General features: G+C 31.7%; 1 protein-coding gene across 5 annotated transcripts in view; it reads right to left on the reverse strand.

Moving 5' to 3' along the window:
• The window catches only part of GLS (glutaminase), a 78,969-nt gene that overhangs the window by 42,111 nt on the left and 15,769 nt on the right, over positions 1 to 21,089 (reverse strand). For 3 of the 5 annotated variants that reach the window (XM_032860210.1, XM_032860211.1, XM_032860212.1), the window contains exons 4-7: positions 16,425 to 16,554; positions 15,588 to 15,667; positions 12,941 to 13,104; positions 6,627 to 6,685 (exon numbers count right to left, since the gene is read on the reverse strand). In XM_032860210.1, the coding sequence (XP_032716101.1) occupies positions 6,627 to 6,685; positions 12,941 to 13,104; positions 15,588 to 15,667; positions 16,425 to 16,554 (433 nt within the window). Of the gene's footprint in view, positions 1 to 158; positions 795 to 6,626; positions 6,686 to 12,940; positions 13,105 to 15,587; positions 15,668 to 16,424; positions 16,555 to 21,089 lie in introns of those variants that run through there. The other 2 variants (XM_032860213.1, XM_032860214.1) reach the window with 2 other exon arrangements.

A 21,089-nucleotide genomic window follows, 5' to 3' on the forward strand; every position in this document is an offset into this window, starting at 1 on the left:
AAGGATAATTTAGCTACAGCCATATTGTAATCACTATCTATGTATTTTCTCTAAAGTGCCTTTTGACATATTTTAAGTTTTCTTTCCTTATAATACACCAGAATTCAAAATGTAAGTCCAAAGGTGTTCAATGAAAAATAATTAAAAGAAGAAATTACCAACTTCATTGAACTGTTGCAGTTGTCAAAATATTCCATAGATCCTAATGCTGTAAAATATGTAACAACATTTAAACCACAAAAACCTTTTTAACCTTTGAGAAAGCACAAAAAAACAAAACAAAACCAAAAAAAAAACACAACTCTTTTGGAAAATGATGTCAGCATTTGCATTGGGATGTTACATGGGTAATTACCATTATACAATTAATCAATGTAAAATAGACAGGTCATACTGAACTTTCATTCTCTGACCTAAACTGTCCCTACAAAAAAATACAAATTTGCTTTATTTAGCTGTCATGTTTAATAAAAAGAACAGAAAAAAAACCTTTCAACTCTAGACTATGGTCACATGCTTGGTCTACTTTGCAGCTTACTAAATTAAAGCACAATTGAGTTTTGCTTCTATGCTGTTTTTAAAAAACAACTGATATTTACGAACATCAATTGTTATATAACATTTTGGATAAGCTATTTGAAATGTCCTAGGCAGATTATATAAACAAGCAAAATAAAGTATCTCACTGATTTTTGTTGACCCAAGAAAGTTTCTCCCCAAAACTTTTCCCATTTAAATGTAGAAGCACTTGATTAATGTTTGTTCTTACCATCTACCCTGAAAACAGTATTTAAGTCAATAAAATATATTTGCCCCTGTATCTCTTGGGAGGATTCAGTGTATCTCAGGGATATATTTCATTACAAAATGTCAGTTTCTAAAAACAAACAAACAAAAAAACTATATAAAGTTTATCTGCAAAGATGTAAAAGAAAAAGCACACATAAAAAATAAATGAGAGTAAAACCCCCAAAAGCAAAAATGTAAACTGTAAAAAAAAAATCCATCATCATTATCTAGTAGTGGGGTACAGAGGGGTGGAAGAAGAGATGATATGAAAATCAGAAGCCAGGAATGGGTACATGGGGGCTAGTTATACAATCATGTTTATTTTGTATATGTTTGAAATTTTTCATAAAAAAGTTGAAGAGAAAAATATTTGTTAATAATGTCCCATCTTAATTTACAGCTGTTACTTTATACAGCTAAAATTAAGAAATTAAATCTTCCTATTTAAAAATTTCCGGATGTATGAGTTGAGAAATTTTGCTGACAACAGAGAAGTAGACTGAAATAGGAAAGGTTTTGTTAGAGCAATACCACTCGGCTCTTTACAGATAAAAAAGTCAACCCATCCTTAAAACTTAGACTTAATGCTCCTACTAACAACTTGATCAGATCCTCTGTCCATTTTGTTGAAACCAAAGACCTAGAAACAACCTCATATACAAAGGGTTGTTCCACTCTTTGCAATGATTCATATCCTCAATACCACTGACTCTAATATTTCAAAATGTTCTTTTTTGTTGGTGCCCAAGAGGTTTTTACAACCTAAAGCAGTGCACTAGAGTAAAATTTGGGATACATGAGAAGTATGCCTTCTTATGAAAACTGGAAGGAAATATCTGGACCAAAGGCAGACTAATTTTAAGAAAGACACATATGAAAACTGAAATTTGGAAACTGATAGTCTTAAAACTATTAATGCCCCTTTATCTCTTGAAAAAAAAATTCCCATAACAAGATTATGCTTAGCCCAGTTTTAAGTCACTCTACAACCATTATTAGATATGTTATTTTAATTCTAGAAAAAGTTATAGTGATACATAGTAAGTACATTAGGAAAAATAAATAAATAAATAAATAAATAAATAAATAAATAAATAAATTGGAGAAAACATATTCACCAAATGAAATTTTTTTTTTCTTTTGGTGTGTGTGAGAAAGTGTTTTTATTAAAGGAATGGGACAGTCCTCATGGGCAGAATGAGCTGCACTGTTATTGTAAGGAATGACTGATAATATACATTTAAATTGTGTCCTTGGGTAGAGATAAAGGAAGTTTCTAAAGGGATTTTCATATGTTAAAAAAGACTTACAGGAACCTGGAGATCAAATGACTTTTAAAAAGCAAACCATGTTTTGTCTGAAAACAGTAGTAATGGGATCCAGAGACTAGAAAAGTATACAAACTAGTTTCTCTGTAAACATACGTACACTAACTTAAGGAATTTCCATTTCATCAAAGAAAACTTTATGAATGAAAATGTGATAAACAGGCACAGAGTTTTAAACACTGGCTGTTAAAAGAATTAATATAACCCTGTTGGAGTGTTTTTATAGCCTGTTTTTACAACAAACATACTCCTGAATTCAATTATGAATTATACATTAAAACACAGGTAAAAATATTACTGTTAACAGGGATATATGCTAATAAATTTAATATAAAAATGATTCATGTGAAGTCCATGCATTAATCAGTTATTTTGTAAGTAAATCATTTGATTTCATTCATAAAGTATGGAGGTGTAAAAGCAAATGGAAAATTAGCAATCACAGAGGAAAGAGGCATAAAAGAGGCAAAAAGAAGTAACTGAAAATGATTTTATAGAATACTCTTAGTTTAATCTTGCCACAGGAAATGCTTTAAAGCTAAATAATACTTGGAGGAGTCACAGTAGATATTACAGGTAAAAAAATAATATTCTAAATCTAGTATTATCTAAATTAACCCTAAATATAAAAAGTTCTGTTGGCAATAAATTATTTGCCTTTCATTAAAAAAAAACCTCAAACAATTCAACTTATATAAACCTGGAGTGAATAAAACAATTAACACAATAAAATCACCAAACCCAAGGCATCACCCAGAGGTCCCCAGAGCCATAAACCACCTTAAAAGTGTGGCTCACAGGCACATCCAAAAGGTTGCTGCTAACATAACCAAACTGAGCACTACATACAGACTAACTAAATTCATCCTATTTTCATGGAGAATGATTGAACTGTCTTTTAAAAAGAAAAAAAAATCTGATTTTTTAAATTTAAAAATATTTCTGATTTAAAAAAAAAAAATCAGGCTTCTTTAAATGACAAAAACTGGAAAATATCACCAGAATAAGGAGAGACATAAATACAGAAGAGAATGTAACTTATGCTTTACCTTTAAAATACAAAAGCAGAATTATGGCAATTATATTGAAATATGTTGTCCTCATTTTCCCACCCCAACTATCAAGTTACCTGAAGATCTTAACTTTTAAACTAAATCTAGGTGAAGTTTTTACCATTGCAAAGAAAAAAATTACATACATATACTGCTATTTCATCCAGAGTTAACTGTGCTCCTTTCAAATTTATTTTTACTCTTCCTTTTAAACAAAGCAACCATATTATCATCATCAGATAAAACAAACTGCATCAGAAAGTATTCCTTTAAACTTAGTAGTTACAGCAAAGAAAAAAAAAAGGTATTAATTTTATAGTTGTTTAAATTATGTGCATTTTAAGTACAAAATGACATTTGGTTTTTTTGAAGGTATTTACCTATATAAGCTTTGTTTAAAATTTTAAATATTGGAGTTTTCCTATAAGTTTAGTAGTTAAGAATTTATGCAACAGGTTCCTTCTGTCCAAATCCTCCTCTTTTCCACAATCTGCTAATCCTTTTGAACATTTGCTCTGCCTCTTCCCCCATTTCCTGAGGATCATCTCCAATCCTACAAGGAAAAAATATCAATACTACAAAATTAAGAAATAAAGAGTCTTACTAAAGACTCTACTTAATTTTTTGGGGTGGGGTGGGAGAGGACTAACATGAGGAGAAGGTTTTAATAGCAGCACATAAAGTTGAAGTTTGAAAAAAAAAAAAAAAACAACACCATCCTTAACGTCATCAACTAAAAGAGCTAAAAAATAAAATTCACATCTAGTAGCCATGGTAAAATATCCACACTTTGGATACTCAAATGCAAGCTCCCGAGAAAGCATTAGTTCCTTACAGATAGCAGGTACTGAATAATGTCCAAAAATGACTGTATTACACCCACTAAAAATCAGATGTGACTTTTAAGCCAATAAATTGTTATCTTTTGAGCCAGTTAAAATTAAGAAAATAAAATTCCTGCTTTTTGGACAACATAACCATGCTAGGTAGAGACAAAGATGTCATCAAGAGAAGCAGCAAATACGTACATTAAATATGGTAGAGTGAACTGTAATGAAGTGCAAACAAACCAGATTTAGCTCAGGCCCGGCTCTACTGCTGTCAATCCCTGTCTAGTCTCCGTTTCCTCACTGCATAAAGTAAGTAGGCTGAACTTGAAGACCCTTTCAGCTACGATTTTGTTACCTCAATTTCGATTACCAATTCAGAAATACGTGATCGTACAAACTTCACAGATCACATACAGATTTTTTGAGGCATTCTGAATTCTTTAAAAAAAAAAACAACAGTCTAATGAAGTATTACATTCTGGGACAGTCAGTTTTACAGAGGGAGATGAAGCTTACCCCTCCAAGACCTAGATGAACTTCATTAAAGAAAGAGAAAGAAACTTGTGAAACACTTCTAAAAACAAAACAAACATTCCAAGAAAGTGACCTTAAATATGAACTATATCCCAAAGCCTCATTTTCAACTTTGCCAGTAAATTAAAAATGTTTATATATTTAAAATCACTGATCAAATTTATAAATACAAGATGACTCAGTTAAACTTTTGCACTGTTGGACACTGAACCACATTTATGTTGTGTATATGCGTTCTTTTTCACTGTTTCATATTAATGTGGCTCAATGTGACTTTTATGGCTCATGACTGCACATGAGAGTGAAACAGAGGAAGTGATGCTGTGATGTGACCATACATGCATTTACATGCAGCATTTCAGCATAGTATATGAAACCCATGAATCATTAAACGAAAGATGTTTAAATGCATGCAGTTAAGGAAAGCTTCCTTTAATCATTTATACATGCCCTTTCCTGAAAATATTACTGGTGTGCTATGTTACTCTTTCTCCAATGTAAGTGTTCTTCAACTTGGACTCACAGATCAGCTTCGAAGGGTCTGTAAACTCCTTAGTTGATATAAAATCATCATTAAGTGAACATTTTTCTGGGAAGACCCAAAAAAGGTTTAGAACCATTCTAGTGGTTTTTCTCATCAAGCAAGCACTAATACATAGGTTGTGTTATTATAACTTTCCTTACCTCTAATTTGTTACTTGTTCAAATCTAAACAATTATTAATGGGACTTTTCTCTCATCGCAGTGTTCACTGAATTTCATTGTAAGGACCCATTTATACTTGTGTCCATCTCACACTACAAGGTAAGCAAACTACCTGAAGGAAGGACTGTGGCTAGCACAGATTTGTATTATAATTTTCTACAATAAACAAATATTCTTTCACCTCAAACTGACAACTTTTATCTTGGGTAAAACAGTCATGAATAGCCAAATATTATAATGGGCAAAATAAAAATTTCCATAGTCTTCTAAATGAATTACATTAAAGAATAATCCTTGGCTATAATACCTACCTCACTAGATTTACAAGGATTAAGTGGACCAATGCTTACAAAGTATTTGTCCTAAAATAACAACTAAACATACATAATTCTTATGACAGTAGTCTTCTATTTGAAAGCCTTTTCTCACGAACATATAAAATTTATGAAAAAGGATTTCCAGTATAGAAATTATGTATATTTTTATTAATTGGGCCAAAGGCCCAAATATTCTTTATGTAACCAGGGTATCCCATCCTCACTAAAGCATCTACAAAGCCATGTTGTTATGTTTTTTTATGCTTGGAAGAGATAAACACAGATTCACTGAACAAAGTATACAAGTGTTCCAAACATAAATGAGATTTATTTGAATATGAATGAAATTTATAATTAGAAATTAAAAATCTAAACAGTATCACACACTCAAATCATTTTCAAATACTTATTCCAAACAACATTAGAGCTTCCAATTATTAAGGCAAACCAGACACTAAAACAATCAAAACATATAATGTAAAACAATACATAAGAAAAATAATATAACTTAATAATTGGAATAAGTCTTACTTATTTTAGTTATGATAATAAGCAAAACAAATGAAAGAAGTTTAAATGAAAATCATGAATGTAGCTCCTGAGAGAGTAGTAGGACTTCGGAATATTCAAGGGTAAATGTACTTTGTCTTAACACAAAGTACCAAAACATTTGTTCCTACATATGCTGATGACAAACAGTTAACAGAAAATGCTTTTAACTGTGTTTACATCTGTTTATTTTCCAAGAGCCAAAAGGAAAGGGAAGAAAAAAATATCAAAACTTTACGAAGAAAAACCTCTGTGCCTATTGTTCAGCAGAGACTTCTTTTTGAATTTTTGCCAGATCTTCAGGTCAAGGGTAACTGAGTAACTCTACAGTGAGTCATCTGTTTTTTAATTTCGTCCTTGAGACTGTATTATTTATTTTTAAATAAATAAGAATTTTAGCTTTATACCATAAGATTTTTTAAAAAACTTTTCATAGTTCTACATAAATAATCCAAGATTCATCTTTATGCCTTAGTTATTTTTAAAAACTTACTAGGTTAAAAGGAATTGTCAACATTTTACCTTTATTAATGAAGTCACAACAATTGCACCAGCATTTACCATAGGATTGTGTGGCTTATCTGTAAAATATAAAAACAACAGCATCATTTCAAATACTTGATATCATTTTCCATGATGCATAGGTATTTCCTGTGAATACAGATCTATTTTCTTTATGTAAGATATCGTTAGTCTTTTTTTTTTGGCAGGGAAAAGAGAGGGTGAAATAATGCATTTAAGTCATTTACTTATCAAACCAATAATATATTTCTATAATAATTATATAGGAAAAAAAGATTCATATGTATTGAAAGACAGTGAATAGCAGTATAAAAGTACATTAAAATTTCCTAACTCTACCATTTCCTAGCTATTTGACTGTATGCAAGTAACTGAACTTCACTGTGCCTCAATTTTCCCACTGTATGTTGGGAGTAATAAAGAACATCAACACCTCAGTGAGTCATAATTTCTGAATGAAGTAAAACACATGAAATGCTTAAATGTAAATGGCACACCCTTATGCACTCAAATGTTAAAAAATAACCTTGAAAGCAGCTCATCTGGTATGAAACCACTTTTGCTTTTTAAAATGCCTTATTTTGGGGACACCTGGGTGGCTCAGCTGGGGTCAGGGGTCAGCCCCGCACTGGGCTCCCTGCTGGGCTTCTTTACCTTCCACTTCTGCCTACCGCCTGCTTACTTGTGCTCTTTCCATCAAATAAATAAAATCTTTTTTTAAAAGTGCTTTATTTTTGTTGTTATGAATACACACATACATATGCAGAAAAAGAAAACACAAACACTATAAAGGGATATACCTATGATAAAAATATTACATGGGATTTAAATGATATTCATTTATTTTTCTATATTTCCTGACAGTAAAGATGTATTTATCTTAAAAATACTTAAAATTGAAGTTCATCCAAAATCCGATCTCTTTTAATTCTTAGAACAAATAGAATTTCAAATCTCAACTGATTACCCTGTCATTCATGGCATGGCACAAATGCCAAATATTAACGCCTTAGGACACTGAAAACATTTATCTGAAAGCACAATTCCTAATTTATCTATTTGTGGTAGTGATTTATTTTGGGGGGAACAAATTCTTATCTAACTTGATAATCCAACAGAATTCACTTACTGCATAATTATTATTCTCCTTAAATTTTAAGCAAGTTGCCTTCTGTAAAATTAATCTATAACTAAATAACTCTGAGCTCTGGAGAACAGCCTGGCAGTTCTTCAACAATTAAACAGTTTCCATATGACTGAGCAATTCCATTTCCAGGTATATAACCAATAAAAATAGAAATAAATAAATACGCACACATGAAAATTTGCAAACCAATGCTCACAGCAGCATAATACGTAATAGTCAAAAGGCGAAAAACAATTTAAATGTCCTGTCAACTGATGAATGTCTAAACACAACGTGATTATTTTTATTGTGGTATTATTACCCATACAATGTAATGTTATTCAGTAATTTTTTTTCTAATTCTATTAATCATTGTCTTGTTTTATGAATCATAAATAGGAGAGTATCATTATTATCATTATTTTGCTTATCATTATTTTATCATTATTTTGTTATTATTTTTATTAACATAAAATGTATTAAATTAAATGTACCCAGGGGTACAGTTTGTGAATCATCAGGCTTACACACTTCTCAGCACTCACCATAGCACATACCCTCTTCAATGCATTTTTTAAAAAGCAAAGTACAGATGCAATCTACCACATGAGAGCACTTTAATACTCTAAGTACAACAGGCCAGTCATAAAAGACCAAATATCATATGATTCCATTTATATAAAATATCCAGAACAGGCAAACCATCTTTTTCTTTTTTAAGAGAGTGAGTGAGCAAGCAGGGGGTTGGGGGGTACAGGGAGAGAAAGAATCTTAAGCACACAGGGCTGGATCTCAGACCCTGCGATCAGGATCATGACCTGAGCAGAAAAAGTCATGACAGAGCCACCCAGGCACCCCCGAGCAAGCTAATCTATAGAGACAGAAAGTAGATTACTAGTCGCCAGGGTGGGAGAGAAATGGATACTCACTGCTAATAGGTACAGGCTATCATTTTGGGCAAAAGTGTCCCAAAATGGATTGTGGTAATGGCTGTGCAACTCTATTAATACACTATAAGCCACTGAACTCTACACTCTAAATGGGTGAATTATATGGCATGTGAAGTATCTCCCAATAATACCGTTAAATTTTTTTTATTTAAAAAAAAAAATAAAGACAGAATATTAGGTGATTGACAGTTTACCAGTTTCCCCTCAATATAAGATCAACAATGTGATTTAGCAGCTATGGTTTAAACACTGTACGTTTTGGGTTACTCATGATGATGATTAGCTCCAAATGTTAAAATTTAGTATAATATCAGAGTATTTACAAACAAGAGTTCACCTATCCCAAATCTCACTAAGAAAAGTCTGCCTTCTCTAGGTCACACAAAATGAGAGCAACTACTGTCAAAGAAAAGTACTACGTGGCAAGAGGGAGCCAAGAAACAAAAAATTTTCAATATTATTCACCTGGGGAAAAAAAAAGATACAGACAGAAAACAATACAGAGATCAGCCTGTGCTACATTAGTTTATATTTATGTTTGTGTAGCTGTTTCTGTGTGTGCCCTTTCATGGTTTTTTGACATTATCATGTTTAAGCTCTAGGGCCTTTAGGAGGCAGCTAATGTGTATATTCCAATGGTAACACATAAATGTGTGCATTTAATATTATCTAAATTACAAATATTCTGCAAATATCACATCAGCTACATTCAAGACGACCTTTCAAAGAACACTAAACCATTTCATGGCATGACGCTGCAATTTTCAGATGTAAGCAACTGCTCTTTCTGCCTTTGGCTCAAAAGCCAGACACCTCAATGTTTGGAAATATACCAGATACTATAATATAACACCAGCATTACTGCAGTCTAAAACCTATGACTATAAAATCTACTTGCTTCCTGCTCCACTCTAGGTAGGAGGGGAGAATTGAAAGGTTCTATTTAGAACAAAATTTTATTTAAAAAATACTCATGACAGCAGAAATAACACTTAAGCTAATTAATAAAATCTACCATCTGAAGTAATGACAAAAATTAGCTTGGTATAATGATAAAATGGACAAGGGCAACATGTGAAATTTAGGGGCACTTTTAACTAGAATGCACAAAACTGTTTAATTTTAGCCAAGTATTTATTCTCCAAAGTGACAAAACATGCATTATATTACACTAGCAAAAGTTCTCCAACTGCTAAGCATATGAACCTTAAAAGATGTGGATCATAACTGAGGCTATGTCAAAGGTTGCTAATGTACATACTAAGAACTAAAAATGTATTAATTTCAGTTTGATACGGATACTTATATTTTAAGTATTATACTAGAATTTTAAAGGGCAATATAAAAATTAAAGTATATTCTACATAAAGTTTAATCCTGCATTGCCCACTTACCCAACCACCCAAACTTTGTTCTTCCCATATAAAATTCAGTCCTGTCTTCCTCATGTAAATTAGTTCAACACCTCTCTTTCTCAAATCTTTCACAATATAAACCAACATATATATTTTGGCTTCTGTAAATTACACACTTGTAAGATAAGAGTTTATATTTTGTCTGCATGTATTAGATAGATGTATAACTGTTGCCATATCCTTTAGCATTAGCTACCTAAGTTACTCAAAGAACCAACATCCATTTACCCTGCATAAGCTGTTAACAATAGAGTGGAAGAAGGCTATGTAAGTATTTGTTAATTAATCTAATTTCTACTGTAAGATAGAAAAAGACTTCACTAGGTGACAGCTATTTCCAAAAACTGATTATCTCCATCAAGTAACCTACTTCTTGACAGAAAGTATCAGACCAACTCTCTACCACAGCACTAAAATGTTTTTATGTTGTTAGAACACTGTAAAACTACTGAAGTTAAAAGAGTACTGTAATTTTTTTATTATATTCACATTAATCTTAACTTATCACAATCTTACAAAGCTAGAAGAATATAAGCACACATTTTTTTTAATTTTATAATGCTAGATGCACAGACACATGCACATATATGAAATGTATAGTTTCATCATAAATCTACCCTTGAAGTTTTAAGTATGAAAAGACGGATAAATTGTTTTTATCTTGGGCTAGTTTAAAACCAAAACTTTAGAGCATAGAATCTATGCAGAAGTGGCACAGTGAGGCCTTCATTTTCCCATTACTTCTGAGACTCCTGGACCGGCTTGGAAAAAAATCAAAGACTATCAAGGTAAAACCTCTTCTTAAACTTCATATTTCAATTATAAACCAGTGCTAAATCCCTTTTTGTGATTTTTTTCTTATAGACTACTGTGTCAGTAAATTATAATTTTAAACTCATAAAGCTACAGAGCAAAAAAAGGTATTACTTGTAATGTTCATTTATTCCATGCCCATTTTATTTCTTTGTGTTTCTCAAATATTTCTTCACATTTGAATTCCTGTATTTGTTCATTTCTATTCTTTAAATACCTCTCTCAAAGCCAATCACAATTCACCAGAACCACCTAGATTATTCTATTTTGGCTTACATAGAAAAATATTAACTTTTCCTATAAAATGCTCTATCTTGATAGAACAAAAAATACTAGTTATTCCCATATTAAACCTGGATGTCAATGGGCTTAATAAATAAGGTTCTTCTGCATATGATGACCTTATTGAAATTGTTGGTTTATGATAATGTCCATAAAATCAACAGCAGCATCAGGACAGAAAGACTATGGTGAACTAAGTAAGAAAATATAATTGCTCTCAAAACAAATAGAGAAGCACAAGAAAATATCATTTTTTTTCTTTTAACTTTTATTTATTTTAGAGAAAAAGATTGCAGTGGGGAGGGGCAGAGGACAAGCAGAGAGAGAATCTCAAGCAGACTCCCTGCTGACCATGGAGCCCCACTATGGGCTCAATCCCAGGACCTTGAGATCATGACCTGAACAGAAATCAAGAGTCGGATGCTTTACTGGGTGACGCACACCCAAACACCCCAAGAAAATACCATTTTTATAACTTCATTAAAAAAACAATAACAAGTATAAGGCACATTTCATTTTTATCCAGCACAAACAAAAATTGCAAAAGTGTACTTGTCACAACCATTATTGCAACCATTAAACTCCTTCACTCTTTCTTTGATTCTATCTTCACTCACCACGAAATGAGCAACACAGTATATGTCAGAAAGACTGAAATAAAGAAACCAATATATAGGTTGGTGTTTAGAATTAAAATTTCTATCAAAAAACAACAAGCAACCAAACAAAAAAAAAAGGTCTATCAAGGGTGCCTGGGAGGCTCAGTTGGGTAAACATCTGCCTTTGGTTCCGGTCAAGATCTCAGGTACCGGGATTGAGTTCCGCATGGGGCTCCCTGCGCAGTGGCGAGTCTGCTTCTCCCTCTCACCGCCCCCCCCCACTCATGCTCTCCTTCTCTCTCTCTCAATAAATAAAATCTTTAAAAATAAATAAATAAAATAAAACCTCTATTAGCTCAAAAGTACCTTTGTCCTCCCCCTTTGCTTTTAAATTCCTATTAAGTGGTAAGATTTGTTAGTTATCAAACTATTTAACATGTTCCTTTCAAATATTAAATGTTATGTAAAAGAAAAAGCAAAAATATTCATTATTATAACCACAGCCACTATAAAAACTTGTTATGCTGGAAGTTTTCAAATATATATGAAATACAAAAGTAGAAAGAATAGAATAAACATCCATGTAGGCATCTAAGTTAGCCTCAATATTTACCAACATACAGTAATAATTCATACCCAGCACTCCCAACTATACTCACTGAATTATTTTACAGCAAATCCCAGACACTGTAAGATTTTATTACAAGATATTCTCCTATATGTGGTTAGGAGTGAAACAGAAATCTTACTCCCTGCCCCATCTTCTCTCTAGTCCTAAAAAATATATATACATTTTTAAAAGTAGGTGATTAAACAAACTATGTCTATGGGTTTAACAGAAATTCCATGAGAAATGAAAAAAAGTACAAATGTTTTTAATTTTCTTCAAAAATATTAAAAAATAACTTCTTAGATTTTTTCTGAGGTTTTATTTATTTCTTTGTCAGAGAGAGAGAGCACAAGCAGGGCAGGTGGCAGGCAGAAGGAAAAACAGGAAGCCCAATGTGGCACTCACATGACCTGAACCGAACGTAGACACTCAACCAACTGACCACCCGCGCGTCCCAACTTCTTAGATTTAAATAGGAAAAAGGGGTATTTCTTTTTCGAACTTTTATATTATTCTTACCATCTTCATTTAAAAACAGTTTGTTGAATCTTAATCCACTTGGCTCTTTCCCAACATATCGATGAACATATTCTGTTCCAAGATCATTAACAGCAATGGCATATTTCAAAGGTTTTACACATGACTGAAGACAAAATGGAACTTTGGTATCTCCAATAGAATGCCTATTTAAAAGTAGATTTAAAAAATAATTAAAATCAACTGGAAAAAATATTTGAATAACTGGAGTTATTTTTACATTTTAATTCTAATTTATAAAGGTTTTCCCATAATTTTACCACAAGTTTACTTGGATATTAAAGAATATAAATTTTTAAAATACTGCAAAAAAAAGGCAAAAGCTTAAAAGTATGCAAGTAATAATATGGTTCAGAATTAGATAATAAATAAGTAATGTGAAAATTTTCCTCTGAGGCTAAAAGGGTTTGGCCCTCCTTACTCCTACCAGTATTCAAGCATATAAAATGAACTAATCCTTTTAGAAATCAGTCACCACTTCTTCACCCATAGGTTTAATCATGGCTACACAGTGGTGGTTAGTTTTAAATAGGGCACAGTTTGGATCTCACTCTATTCTCTGAGACCTCGTCCATAAACACCTTAGCCTGTGAGCCATATCTAACTCACAATTCCAGCCCCGTTAAAATAAACAGCACCAAGTTTTGTAAGCTGTATTAGAGCTGGCATTAATGGCATTATTATTACCACGTATCCAAACAATAGAACAAAAAGAAAGCTCTATATGTTTCCAAACTGGGATATAAATGAAGTACAAAATAGGTTTAAAAATGGAAAAACTGACTGACTCTATTATAATGTAAGGGCAGAGATCTTTCTTTTATTTACTGGGATCCCAGGTGCCCTTTGCCCCAACACAAACCAGTCAATCATTCATTCAGAGTGAAACTCATTCACAGTGAAACTGGACACTACTAATAACCGCCCCTGGGCAAAAAAGGCAAAGAAAAGGCAAAGAAACACCAGAGGGCCAGCCACCTTACTTCCAAGTATATTATGGAATATAAATACATATGAATAGATAGTAAAAGTATGTAATATTCTTCCTATCGTGTTTAGGAATAATTTCTAATTCAGACTATAACTTCAACTTGATAATCATTCTTAAAACCTGACAAGAGCCTGTCTTATTACCTTTCATTTAAAAATACATATGTTCTAGTCCAAAGTCAACTTACCTAAAAGAATCATTTCCACACACAGAGAATGTTTAAGAGAACAATCATGTGCACACCTTGCATTATAATCATTTCCTCCAAATATAAAAATTTCCTTTACATGATAAACCATTTCCTCCAAATACAAAAACAAGGTATCACTCTGTACTAGAATAAAGCCATGTCTTCCCATGTATTTGTGTCCTTTTATAGCACCCAACATTTAATTCAACACACAATTAATGGTTAGTACATCTTACGGCCCCAAATGAGAACAAAAGCCTGTGATAATGGAGAGAACAACATACTAGAAGTTAAGAGACCCAAGTATTTGTTTTACCTCTGCCAGTATTAGAGGAATTTTGGGCCTCAGATACCTTAATAATGAATGGGCTAAGTCATAGGTCTTTTTACTGTAAATACTTGAGGAAGATAGTTGGTAAAAAATAAAAAGATAACTTAGAAAGAAGGTATTTAAGATTGAAAATTATAAGGCTAAACAACTTGTAGTTTTAACAAAATTTAGGATAAAATTAATCACTGATACAAATTCATAAAGCTATATGCACTTAGGAGATGTACACCTTATTTTATATAAGTTATATTTTAATTTAAAAAAATACTTTAGTAAAAAATAAAAGGAACACAAAGATTGTAACTCTGAGCTAACCCTTCAAATTAATTTAAAAAATTGAATTTTCTGGCATGATTTTTCTGACTTGACAAAACCAAATTATAACATGATAAGAAATCCTTATATCTTACTCACAGCGTAATAAAGTCATTCTTGAAAAAATATTCCAGAATTTTATCAACTTTTCAAGGGCCTCACATAATTCATTGATTTTAAAACCAAATCATTCTCTTTCAAGTGCCTTCACACATCATTATCCTTTTTATAATTCTGCTAGAATGTCATTTGTCAATGGTTCTGCCTACAGCATGAGCACTTCCCAAAGATCGCTTTCATGGACTTATGAGACCCCGAGAGTTTGCGCACGACTTCTCACTTAGCAAGTGACAGACAAAAACCCACTACTATAACACTGTACCGTCTTAACTACCACATCGCTCATATCTAGAGCATGAGCAACAAAGACAATGAGAGGCTGTTACTGTTAAACTAAGAAACAGAAACCAATTCTATTAGTGGTCAGTTCACTAGTGAATAATTTCATGTTTTGACAAGTCTGCTTTTCCTAAGAAAACTGTAATTGCAAGTACTTGAAAAATAAATACTCAAATAACAAGACTACAATTGTGAATGAGATGAAATACCTCATAAAATTTAATGTAAGACTATTTTAGTTGAGTTTTTAAAAATTAAATTAAAATCTAAACTTATTTTCCTTCTTGAATTCCTGTCATGTTATGGCTAGTTTCCAACAAAGATGATCCTGTCTCCCTTGCGCTCACTGTTACGTAAAATTCAAAGCTTAAAGTTGGTTTTCATGAATTTGAAATAAACTCACCTCTGTCCATCTACTGTACACACAGACACACCCCACAAATCAGGACTGAACTTGGCTAGCTGAGGAATATAATCTGCAACCTATACAAAATATTGGGAAAAAAATTAACAGAATACAAGCAAATAATATTTCTTCTACCAAAAAATTCATCTTAATTAAGCTTCCATGAATAAAGAGTTATTTTATAGTACTCAGTGGCTTTGTGGTTTACCTTTTATAATAATATTCATAAAAACTAAGGGCAGAAGAGAGTTGAGGATTACAGGTAAGATCTAACTGACTTCTCTCAGTCTCCCTCGTCCCATGTTTTCCAATGCATTCTCAATTCCTAGAGAATTGAGAAAAGCACATTCTAAAAGAGAAACTAAAAAAAAAAGAGAGAGAGAGAGACTAAGACTTGATTTTCTTTAAACGTAAAGAAATAGAACTTTTTAATCAAAGTCATGGTAGCAGGGTTTCATTACCTAAAAACTTTCAATACAGAGAAAAAAATCAAATAGCCCTTAGTATTTTATTTAGAGAATTTTTCAAATTTAATGTTCGAGGGTATCACATTTACAGAAATCCTTAATAAAGTTACTCTTTTTTTAAAGAGTTAAAAGCCATTTCCATCATCTGAAAATCAAAAAGAATTCTTAAACTTAAGATTTCTCTGTAGCCCAAATAACAAAACTGAATATTTAAAATATTTTAAAAGATTTAATCCAGTAGCTTCACTTAAGCTTAAACTTCTTAACTAGCAAAGCACACAAAAACTCCACAACCTGAATTTCTATACCTCAACTTGAGCTTAATTAAGTGACTGGTTTAGGAAAATATTCACATTAAAAATTTTACCTTTCCTCCAGACTGCTTTTTAGCACTTTCAAATAACTCATCAATGTGAGAGGTAAAAGACATAAAGTCAGGAATGACAAACTTTCTTCTAAAGGCTTGTGTCAACAAAACAATGTTGCTCTGAACACATCTGTGGAATGTAAGAAAAAAATTAACTTACTGGGTGCCTTTCAAATATTAGTAGTTGGTAATAACAATATTAATTAGGAGAATATTTAAACAATTGAGAAATTTGTCATTTTATATAACAAACTAAAATCTATAAATTATACTTTCTATATTATTTTCTTTCCTTCAAGCAGTCTTTCATGAAGTTGCTTGTAGGCTGTTGAGCAAATTTAATAAATTAGATTGCCTAAAAATTGTGTCAAAGATTAAAAATCAGAGTGTTCCACCAGGTTAAATATCAAGAGCATCTAAAGACAAGTTTCTTATGCCTATCAGGGTTAAGCATTCAGCATGACATTTTGTTAACAAAAATTGGACTTTAATATGTCACAGTTGAGAGCCTGTTTATTGATCCATTAAGTAACCGCAGACATCTATCCTTAGTTCCTATATAACTATTAGTAGTATTTCACAAAAAACTAAACTTTTTATATCTTAACATATTTTCTCTAAATTAGTGTGAAAAATCTGTATTTCCAAGCTAACAAATAGAGATAAAATCAACTTTATTTAGTCAGATTAGAATAAAATACTTGTAACAATAATGTATAATTATAAATAAAATTATATATAAAGTAGTACAATAATTAACTTTACTTATATGAATCACCAAAAATATGAAATCACATTATTCTATTCACTATAAGATATGTAATACACTATGGAATAAAAGGTCTCATTGTTAAAAACTATTTAAAAAGATATGGTAAACCATGAGGATGGGAGAGCATGAAATCTAAGGATTTGAACCAATATTCTGCTTTGTTCTAAAAAGGATTTAAGCCAGAAAAATCAATATATTAACGTAACCTTAAAGAAGAGCTTTTTAAATAGGTTACAGTGAACCACCTTCTAAGCTCATCTTCTTAAGAGTCTCAGTAATGTGGTAAGAGAAAGTTAAGCCACGAACTACGGGAAGTTATGTAACTTGATTCCTCACAGGTGAATGATGTGATACTTTATTAGCTTCTTTGGGAGGGAAAAACCATCCAAACTGGCATTCTCCATAAAAAGTAAGCTTCAACTACTCTTCATCTGTTCAACCATGAGAACACCAACATTTTGAGAAAGAGGATTTCCTTACTTTACAGATAAGAGAACTACCTGCAAGTAAATAACTTGCATTAACTATAAATACAGAAACGAAGAACTAGACACTCAGTATTTCTTTTTTAGTTTTTATATCTCAGTATTTTAATTATAATAGTTCCAAATGAAACATCAAATTAAAATTAAAAGTCGATTTCACTTTTAACTATTAATAAAAAATTCAGAGATTATACTCACTTGGTCAGTATAAAATTAAAATACGGATTTAAAATAATATAGGTTATTTCCAATGACAAAGATGTACCCCAGTCACAACATGAAAAAATTATAGTCCTAATTTCTATTATTAATAAATAGACATAGAAATAATTGACATCCCAGAGATAACAGGTATTTACTTCAATATCAATAATTCAATGAATTGTTTTCTCACAGTTTCAAAGCTAATCTAAAAATTAAGTATGCCAATGATTTAATATTTAATGTTTTAAATAGCAATTTAATTTGCACATATGAGAGTTGTAAGAAATATATACTAAAGAACACATTTCTCAGTAGGAAAAAGTTAAGACAATTCCTGGTGTTAAAGCATTGTATCTGTATCAAACTTAAATCCTAATTTTTCAAGAAGTTATACATGGAAAAATATAAGGACTACTAAGCAAACTTAAATTATTAACCTACTACTAACTATTTAACTATTTAAAATTAATCAGCACTTTTAAAAGGAAGCTTTATAATTAACAAAACTCTATAGTCAGTGAAACTGGTTTGTTATTGTTTTTCCCTCTATCAGAAGGTGCTAGTAAAGCTGTGGAACTGACTTCACTGGTGAATCACTGTGCAAAACACAAACAATCTTACCACACAAGAAAGTGTTTACTGCAAACTGATGAAAATTACATGTAGTAAATGTTTTCGTTGGGAGTGATTTGAATATACATGTCATGAATGGAACTAGAAAATTAAGAAGTTCTACATAAAAATGAATTCTGAGAAGGAAGTGCTCAGACTTTTCAGCAAGTCATAGCTTTCTCATGCTTTGGCTTGCTCATCTGTAAACTGGGAATAATAATCTTTCTTCTTAAATGTTTATGATTAACAACTATAATGCACATGTTTTAGAAAGTATCTCCTAATTTTCATCAGTAAAATAACATAATGGAGATGAAGTTGTTTAAAAAAATCAATATACAGATACAAAGACTACCATTCATTTTCCTCTAAAACCGAAAAGACCAAAAAATCATGATCACACATAAAAATAGTTCTAATATCTGTATAGTTAAAAATGCATAAATAAATAAGGCATTAGTTTTCAACACAATTATCTACTTCTATCAGTTTAAAGGATTATTGGCATTAAAAACAATTACTTATCTAGATGGGTACAGGCAGTCTCCAACTTTCACACAGATTATATTCCAAATAGTATGCTTAGAATTCACTTTCCCTTAAAAAAAATCCTATGTAATCATTGTTGCTCAGATTACCCTCAAAGGCTAAATATATTAACCAACAATATTTTCTGGTAAAATTATCAACACACTGACTTCAACCAAACCTATCCACCTTTATAAATTATTTCCCTGAGAAGTTGGGATTGGGAGGGAGACAAACCATAAGTGACTCTTAATCTCACAAAACAAACTGAGGGTTGCTGGGGGGAGGGGGGTTGGGAGAAGGGGGGTGGGGTTATGGACATTGGGGAGGGTATGTGCTATGGTGGGTGCTGTGAAGTGTGTAAACCTGGAGATTCACAGACCTGTACCCCTGGGGAAAAAATAAATATATGTTTATTAAAAAAAAAAAAATTATTTCCCTGAGAAAATGAATTCACTGTAATATCTCCTTCCCATCAGCATGGAGAGGAGTTAGTTTATTTAAGCAACATTAAACTAGAAAACTTATTTTGAAAAAGAAAAAAGAAAAGAAAGCAAGAACCTCTCTGGAGCAATCACCTTTGTAGGTGACCTCAAAAGGTTAATAGTCAGTCAGAGGTTTGAATTACTTCATTCGAGAGATGAAAAGAGAAATCGTTACGCCTATACGTGGAGACTTTTCCATTGCCTGCTTATATAAAACACTAAGCATTTGTCAAGTTAGGAACTGCCTGTATTACAATCATCAATTTTTTTAAGAAATTGGATTAGTATTTAAAATATGGTAATTGCTATTCTTTTATATAATTATAGGCAGAAAATAATACGATTATGTTTCCTGGCTTCATAATCAGTATACTTAGTTTACTTTTAATTTCATATTTAAACATAGCAACATGTTTATAAAGCACAAAAAATTTTAAACAGACTAAAAATGTATAAAATACTGCTTTCATTTAAAATTCCAAAGCAATTCCTCATGCCTATTATCAACAGATGTACCTACCACCTGTTGACAGTTTCACTCTCAGGTACACTAAAATAACTCTTCAGAAGGCGCCATAATCAAGAGTACTTTGCTCGGAGAGCTCATGAACGCTAAAACTAATCCTTATTGCAAAGGCACAGCTAACAAATTATTTCCTCCCCTCCACAAAGAAACATATTTCAAAGATTCAAAAATCTTACCACTAATTCTAACATGAACCTAAAATTTATACTTTATAAGGTCAGCTGAGTTCACAGAATCAAGAACCTTGTGGTAAAAAGACAAGAATCCAAAACTGTCAGCAGTGCTTCACAGCATGCCAGGAAATTCTGAAGGACTTCAGTTAAACACTTACCTTAAAATGACTTAATACCTAGGATATTTCCAGGAGACATCTAGGACAACTCATCAAGTCCCCAAAAGAAAATAAAACTAAACAAAAATACATACATACATAAAAATAAGCTTTCAAGGTAGATGCTAGAATTCTTTGCATCTATCTCAACTTACCCTATCGTCTAGAAAAAGCCAATGTGTTACAGTAGTGGTTATAGTTTTATACTGGCTTTTACCTAACTCTTATTCGTTTAAAATGCCATTTACCTCTTTGGGATCCATTATAAACATGCTATCTTTTAAACCATTAAGAAATCAGACAAGTAGGAAGACATTAATGAAGATAAATACTAAACAAATAGGCAAATATAGGAAAATCAAAATAAGCATGTTCATTCAACCAAATCAAGGTATTAATCTCTAAAGCATCTTTAGTTTTTAAATATTTTCAGGGAAATAAAAGCAGTCAAAAGCCCATGTAACAATATGTCTGAAGAGAAAAGAGAAGCAGACAATGGAGATACGTAAATCTAAGGAACACATGCTGTCTGAAGACTTCTCATTTTATGATGTCATCTAAATCACCTTGTAGGAAAGAAACAGAGACCATATTCAAAAAGCCTGTAAGACATGCAGAAGAATTGGAGATCAGTTTGTGACAAGCCAGAGTGTGCTCTATTCAAACTGAATGCAATCTCCATATACTGTAAATTGGAAACATCTACGCCTACATTTCCTTAG

Source organism: Lontra canadensis, unplaced genomic scaffold (assembly GCF_010015895.1).
Source record: "Lontra canadensis isolate GAN:19392208 unplaced genomic scaffold, GSC_riverotter_1.0 scaffold18, whole genome shotgun sequence".
NCBI lineage: Eukaryota > Metazoa > Chordata > Mammalia > Carnivora > Mustelidae > Lontra > Lontra canadensis.